The following is a 7,752-nucleotide window of genomic DNA, read 5'->3' on the forward strand; positions in this document are numbered from 1 at the left end:
GTAGCGCCAACTCCAGCTATATGGATTTCTAGGCAAACTTCGGCTATCATCAAACGAAGAAACTAGACAACATACAGCAGTAAAGAAAAGCATGCTCAAATGTATTCACCACCAAAATCCAGAGATCAAGCTATGTTTAATGGAATTGAGGACATGCATACTCCACTTAGCTCCATCCACAATTGGAGTGATTGTGGGGATGGGGAAAGGTCACAGAACTTGCTCCTTCCCATATTATTCAATGGGCCTTGTTCATTCTTCATTCATTCCTTTTGCTTGATGGGAGGACTTCAATTTCCTGACCTGGCTGCTGCCCGCTCCCCTTAATAAGCCTTTACCACCTCTAGTCTTTCATAGCCTTTCTTCGACACCAAAGGCTTTAGCTGTCCTTCAACAAAGCATCTTTAATTAGTACTGCACAGGGTTTCTATTCTGTCCCACCCGCCAGTTATACAAAACATTTATCACCAAGGAGCTCCACCATCTCTTCCCTCAGCCCAACTTTCCCCCATACCTGCTTCCAAACAAAGGAGTCTGTACTGTTCTGGTACCAAGAGATCACCAGGTGAAGGACAGCCAGCAAGGCTCCAGCCAGCACTGCCACCCGCATGCGCACAGGCAGAAGGGTGTAGATGATGTAGATGAAGAAGATGCTCCACCAGACCCCTTCGGAGGCACTCCGTGGCGAGACCTGGAGAGTGCTCAAAGCCTGCACTCCACACAGCGCCACAATGACCAGATAGCTCACCACCCACATGCAGTTCTGGTGGAAGCCACTTCGGTTGCAGAGGACCATGAGGGAGAAGAAGAGGGTAGCAGCCACGGCAAGGGCAGTGGTGCAGTACCAGTTGGGAGTGCCAGGCACACAGTGGAAGAGCAGCATGATGCCACACGCTAGCACCAAGACGCCCATCAGAACCGTCAGAGAACTCTGGTTCATCTGGAAGAAGTAGCGCTGGTAGAGACGCTCCAACTTGGCTGAACGGAAGCGCTTGGAGCGGAACACTTGCAGGAGGCGCCAGCCGCAATCGCTGACCGACAGCCCCTTGGTCTCAACCCCCATGCTGCCGCCACCACCACCACCATCCTCAAATCCCAGGTCCACAGCTTTGAGCCCCAAATCTCCGGTTCCAGAACCAGGTGGAAGTGATGGCGGTTGTTTCCTGCCATAGTGGTCTTCCTGCCAAGAACAGTTCAACGCCAGCACCCCACTGCCTCTGCGCTCCAGCTCTTGGTCCTGTAGGCAGCTCATGTAGCGTGGGCCACAAAGTGCTGGGCGATGGCGCTTGGGCCCATTGTGCTCCCCCCAAGCAGTCTTCCGTTCGTCCACTTTGGGCACCAGGATGCCACTAAACCAGGACATACTGTGGGGGAAAGAGAAAAGAGTTAGAAGCAGCTTTGGAAAGGAGATCTCTTTTCTCCAAGAGAACAAGGTGCACGCTCTTCCCCCAACAGCTCAACAGCCACGAACAGCTTCCACTGCAGGAATCACCCCTGGTGAAGTGTAACTGGATGGGGAAGGAGATCCCTTTGGATTCCCATTCCCTGCAGAGTCCAAGCATTTTGCATACACAAAGCCCTGGGACCCAAAAGATCTGCAGCTTTCTTTCTCTGAGGAATATTTTCAGCTGTTTGACTCATAGCCCAAGAACGTAGCTCTGGGAGAGAAAAAAACCAGGCTTGAGGGGCAGGAGATACAGCCAGAGGGAACCTGACACAAGATGGCAAGGAAAGACAAGACCCTGCCAAATGCCAGATTCTGGGCAAAAAGTATCAGGAGATTCTACAGAGGAGAGTTTTAACACCTGTGTGTGGGGGGGAAAGGCTTCTGTCCCAGTCCTATTCTGGGAACAACAACAGATATCCCTGTTAGCATGACAGATCATTTGTTCGGCCTTGGAGAAGCCCCAGTACCTGGAAGGCCCCTAGGAACAGGGCACAATGAGGCGACATGGGTCTCCGTAAAGGAGCACCCTCGGTGTCAGGTCTCTTATTTCCTCTTCATCAAGCTGAGGCTGCAACCTGCAGGAAGAAGACATACTGTCAGCTGGTCACACATTAGTTTTCATTCCATGGCTGAAGCACTAGCTGTACTCATTCTCTGGAACCCAAAGCTAGGAGTTTTTCCTTCCTCTCCCCCTCCCAAGTCTTTACCCATCCACAACTCTCTTTGCACATTTCCTTCCCATTTCAGGCCACTTTGAACTGATAGCTTCCTTCCTTCATATCCAAGCAGACATTTCTACAAAGAATTGTTTATTACTTATGCATTCTGTCCTTCCCTCCCCTCCCCACATACCCAGGCTCACACTGCAGGAGATGCACACAGTACATACACAAAGTAAAAATATGTGGATTACACTCATTGCAACGAGAACACCATTAAGAAAATGATTCTCAGATAAATTCACTCAATTTTACTGGAGGTCCTACTTTTTTCCCCAGACTTACTTCAAAGAAGACCACCAGCAGTAACTGCTTTCAGTTTATAAACCTCCACTATCCTGGGTAGAATCTAACACAGCCAGCCAAATATCTGCTGTATATCCAGAGGTTGCTCTAGTAACAAAACAGTTATCAGTATGCTAATGTTATCTTCATCCCAAAAGACAGATAGATTTCAACCCAATTTAAGCCACGTCCCTGCATTCAACTTTAACAGAGTAATCAAACAACTGTGTAGTGCCTTGACCCCTAAATCTCCTTTTGCAAGGTCTGGAGAAGACAGAAAGTAGGATGTGGGGCAGAGGTCCTACCTAATCTCCTTTTCTAGGCCCTACCTGGTCTTTCAGCAGATAGAATTCTTTAGGTGGAAACTTAAAAGACTTAAAAGCAGAGGTCTCCAAACTTGGCAACTTTAAGACTTGTGGAGTTCAACTCCCAGAATTATCCAGCTAGCATAGCTTTTGATTGCATCCCCATGGCCATGCAATTAAAATTCAGATACTTGGCAACTGGCATGTATTTGCAGTTGTCCTAGAGTCACCTGATCACCATTTTGTAACCTTCTCAACCTTCCAACAAGGGAAGTCAATGTGGGAAGCCAGTTTCTCTTAATAACCACACAAAATTCACAAATTAAAACTGCGGTGATTTGTTTAACAATTGCTGCAAAAAAACCCATGGTAAAATGGGGCATAACTCATTTAACAACTGCCTTGCTTAGCAATGGAAACTTTGAGCTACATTGTGGATATAAGTCAAGGACTATCTATAGTACAAGCAATAGAGTTTTAATATCTAGGGTGATGCTATCTTAAATTTAAGGTCTTCTTTCTTCTAAAGCCATAACAGGCAAGAAGCATTAAAAAAAACCCTACATGTTTTCACTTTCTCTCACAGAAACTAATTATCATTTATTTCCATTGAAAAAGAGGAGGGTGAGCGTGCAGTCAATTGTCAGCCCTGCCCAGACAACAGATGGACTAGTCTTCAATGAATGTAATCACAGAGAAATAAATGTATTAATACCTGGAATACATCTCCTGTTCAAAAAAAGCAAGCCCTTTACCCTAACATATTGTATTAGAAGAGATAACTAAACCTATAAGCACTTTCTTCAACCTGGTTAGCCTTCAGATATGTGGCTGTCACTTCTGCAAGTTTTCAACAAGGGCTGTTATCTGGGAATTCTGGGAGTTGAGATCCATAAAACTGAAATGTTTCCTGGTTGGGAAGGTTGTTTGTGATATAAAAACAGCCAGAAGATACCAAGACTCTTCCCTATCATGCCTACTTCACTTGCTAGCTCATCTGACCTTTGCAACAAACAGCAGCAACCAGAAGTGAAAGGATCCTTATACTGAACTCTACCAATATTCAAATGCTCACCCAGCAGGGTTCTCAAGCTATGGATTGGGATGCCCAGGGAGACACAAGCAACTTTTGCAAGGTAGAATTGGAACACTTGTCAAAGCTCACTCCTGCTTTGTCTCAAAAAGCTCAAGCAAGAATAAAACCCAATCATATTTTGAGAGTTGGTTATCCATCCAAATTGTCCCAAATCACAGCTGCTTTGTTAGTTTTATTTGCAAGGAATGCTCCCACATCTTGATTAATCCTTCTCAAAGGTATAAGGCATAATTCTCAAAGGAATTCTGGAAGTCAAAGTCCACAAGTCTTAAAGTTGCCAAGTTCGGGGACTCCTGATATAAGGTAAGGTTTGAGAAGGCCTGAATTAGCTCCTTAAACCAATAACCCTCTATGATGTGTCCAGGTTCTTCTCTAGGTTCCAGAGAGTTTATCCCAGTGTGTGACCCAATGAATTTCATTTGTGTGAAGGGAAAAGCATCTCCCAGCATTGTCCCTTTGGGCAGCCTAACTTGCAATTCAGCATGAAACCAAACTGGAATAGTTTTCTCCTTTCAAACTCTATTTGTCTTGACTGTCAGCCAAAACCAGAGCTGGTTTTAGCTTCGGTCTCTTCAGAGAATGATTCCAATACCATTCAACAGAATTCTTGTCTCCATCTATTCTGGGAGATGGGGACAATGTTATGAGAGCACCCTTCTATCACAGGCACTTGAGAAACACACCAAAACACAGCCCCTCTTCCTGTTCCCTCTGAACCCAGACAGAATAACCCCATCCTAGTCCACCAGGACTCTGGCCAAGTCACCTCCACTGTGGGACACAGCAGCCTGAGTGAGAGACAAGTACAGCTTCATGGCAGGCTACAAATATAGGCCAGGGGGTGCTTTGCAGAATAAAATGACAGATGCATGCTTTTGGAGAGAAAAAAACAACTAAATAACACTAAAATAGCACATCTCAGAATTCATTTTCCCAGCAAGAGTAAGTCACTCCCCTAAATGCAGAAAAATATATCAAATGATACAATAAGAATACCAACAGTGATTGAACTGCAACAGTAGCTGGATGGGCCTAGTAGTGTTAGTTGTGTGTATTGTGTGTGTATGTGTGTGAGATTTAGCAAATTACAGGTAGTCCTCAATTTACAACAGTTCGCTTAGTGACTGTTCGAAGATATGGCACTGAAAAGTGACATGATCATTTTTCACACTTATGCCCATTGCAGCATCCCTATGGTCACAAGATTTACATTCGGATGCTTGACAACTGACTCACAATTGTGACCTTCGGACAAGCAAAGTCAATGGGGAAAGCCAGATTCACTTAACAACTATATTACTAATTTAACAACTGCAGTGATTCAACAAACATGGCAAGGAAAGTCATAAAACGGGGCAAAATTCATTTAACTTCTCACTCAGCAATATAAATTTCACGACTACCTGTACAGTATTGGATGAGCTTGGGTAGACCCATTCTCCCCTGGACTGTGAAGCTAATTTTGGGCCCATCTTCTTCATACAGCTGTCCTTGTGGGGGTCACACACATAGGTTCACCCTTTTGAGCACCAGGAGAAAAGGCAGGATACATATAAACCTCCCAAAACTTTTTTTGTGGCAGAGTGCACGCCAGGCACGTGAGCAAGTTCCCCAAAGCACAGGAGTGCAGGTTACAGGTCAACATTCTTTCTCTCCCACCCCCTCTGGTCCTCCTCCTCCTCCTCCTCCTGCCTGGCCCCTTGCAATATTGCATAGGGGAGAAAGCTCCACATTGCAGGATCCTTTCCTTCACTCATTCCCCCCCACTCCTCTTCGTAGGAGGCATGTGCAAAACAGCCAGAGACCACAGCAGTAGGGGAAAAAAGATTAAGGAAAGCCCACCTGTTCCTCCTCTAGCTAAGTAACCTCTCCAGACCTGAGAAGCTGAAGCGTTGCTTAGCTTAGGCTCATTTTTTGGCTCCAACCATCCCTTTTCTCAGGCATCCCAGAAAAAAACATTTTTTTTGGGGGGGGGGGGACCAAAAAAAAGCGACGACCGACGGCCTGACAGCCCAGGCCATACATTTCAGACACGTGCAAGGCTCCCACCCCCTCCTCCGCGTCCCCCACCCCCCTTTAATGCAACGAATTGGAATTCCAATTCTTAGGCCTTTTTCGCCTGCAAACATCCGAAGCAAAAGAGAACGGAGACTTATCCCACGTCGGTGTACTGGATGCAACCCCGACAAGCCCATTCAGTCGGGTGGGTGTGGGGCTTGCAGCAAGGGAACTTTCCCGGCGCTGAGCAACTACGGTGCCTACAGAGGGGCCTGGAGTCCGTGTACCGGACAGGTGCGTCCTCACGCCCCTTTTCCTTGCAGTCTCCGCACCGCCCGGCCTGTCGTGCGCCCCAACGGAGGGCGCTTCTATCTAAGCGAAGACTCCCCTACTCATTCGTAGACCGCCGTCCCCCCGAGCTGAGGTAGAGACGGCCTAAGGGCTCCTCGCTCCTCTTCCCGTCCTTTCTCTCTCATCCCTCTCGAGATGAAGCATTTCCCCCCAAAGGCCCGGCCTCTCCAGAGCCGCCTGTCCCCCGTCCCCTGTCTCGCCCCCGCCCCCGCCCCGCGCCAAGGCTTCCAAGGCTCCAGAGGCGCAAGGCGGGCGCCTCTCGGTCAGACCATTCGGCTCCTCCTTGCGCGCTCGGGAGCCGCAGTTGCGCCCCGTTCCACCTCCCGCCGTTCCTTCGCTCAATTCACCTCGCAACGCCCGAGCGGTTTCGGTGGAAAAGCTGGGCCGCCCTCCTCTCGGGCCAGCGCGGGGAAGCGGGCAGCGTCCCCCACCTTTGTGCTCGGCAGCTCTCGTCTCCCAGCCCCTCGTTCTGTGTTTTTTACGGCGTGTCCCCCGCTCGCCGCCGCCTCTTCTCCATTCCTGCCTGCTCGCTCTGGGCCCGTCCCCTCCCCTCCCCTCCCCTCCCGCGTTGTCCAGAGTAAACGCCCTCTAGCCCGGATCCACAAGGCTCGCCCCACTCTGTGTGCGCTCCCGACCGGGGATCGCCGAGCGGGAGGCCTTAAAGGCACAAGATCCCTTTTGTCTGCTTCCCTTTCCCCCCTGTCGCGTTGGGAGTTGTGGAGGAAGGTGGAGGGCGGGGAGAGAGAGAGAGACTCCAAGGTGCAGAGAAGAGCCGTGATTCTTGGCAGCGAATGCGCTTGGCAACGGAGTCAGGAGAGGCTGTCCAACGCAGGCAGGGGGCACCTGCTGCAAACAGGCTGAAGGACGAAAGGGAAGCGGGCACCCGGTGGCCCGGTGGCTTTTACCTCGCTCCCCGCGGTGGGTGATTGATACTCGTCGCCTTAGAAGCCTGCCCTCATTCAACCTGATTTTCCGGGGATATCAAACATCTACCACCTGGATGAAACATAACCTCGGTTCTATTGCAGTCGTTCTTATGTGTTGTGCCGTGTGTTTTAATTGCAGAGCAAGAGCTTCCGCAATGGGGCCTCTCCTGCGGTTGCATTTTTTCCAGTATAAAGGAGGTATGCACCCCAAATTAAGCGATTCCCCCAAAACAGTGTCAACACGGGGAGGAGTCCAGCTTTGTCTTTTAGCTCTGTGGCCACCTGTTGATTTTTTTTTTCTCCTAAACTCTGAAGAAGCTTGCTCTTTTTTTCCCTATGTGCATAAATTGGCCAGGAGACTGCTCTGCCAAAATATCAGGTAGCCCTAGTTCTAATCTCTGACAAGATCCAGGTATTGAGGGACATTTGACCTTGGGAAGTAGGCCAATGGGTTAAGAAATGCCCTGCTGGCAAACATTGGTATTGGCTGAGGAGACCCAAGTTAGGTTTATTGATAATTTGTGCTCCTCCTGGAGGAAAAGGAACAGCTAGTTAGCTGCTTGTCCTCAGCTTTCCCAGGGAGAGGTGTGTGTGTGTGTGTGTGTGTACACACACCCTCTAACTG

General features: G+C 48.7%; 1 protein-coding gene across 2 annotated transcripts in view; it reads right to left on the minus strand.

Moving 5' to 3' along the window:
* ADCY6 (adenylate cyclase 6) overlaps positions 1-6,759 on the minus strand; it is a 61,995-nt gene extending 55,236 nt beyond the window's left edge. Inside the window, exons 1-3 of one of the 2 annotated variants that reach the window (XM_026714714.2) lie at positions 6,549-6,759; positions 1,915-2,022; positions 515-1,364 (exon numbers count right to left, since the gene is read on the minus strand). In XM_026714714.2, the coding sequence (XP_026570499.1) occupies positions 515-1,363 (849 nt within the window). In that variant the 5' untranslated portion in view covers position 1,364; positions 1,915-2,022; positions 6,549-6,759. The remainder of the gene's footprint in view (positions 1-514; positions 1,365-1,914; positions 2,023-6,548) is intronic. The other variant, XM_087925290.1, reaches the window with a different exon arrangement.
* Positions 6,760-7,752: the final 993 nt, after the last annotated feature.

The sequence above is a fragment of the Pseudonaja textilis genome, chromosome 2 (genome assembly GCF_049901715.1).
Source record: "Pseudonaja textilis isolate UNSWEBS1 chromosome 2, rPseTex1.2, whole genome shotgun sequence".
NCBI classification, from domain to species: Eukaryota; Metazoa; Chordata; class Lepidosauria; order Squamata; family Elapidae; genus Pseudonaja; species Pseudonaja textilis.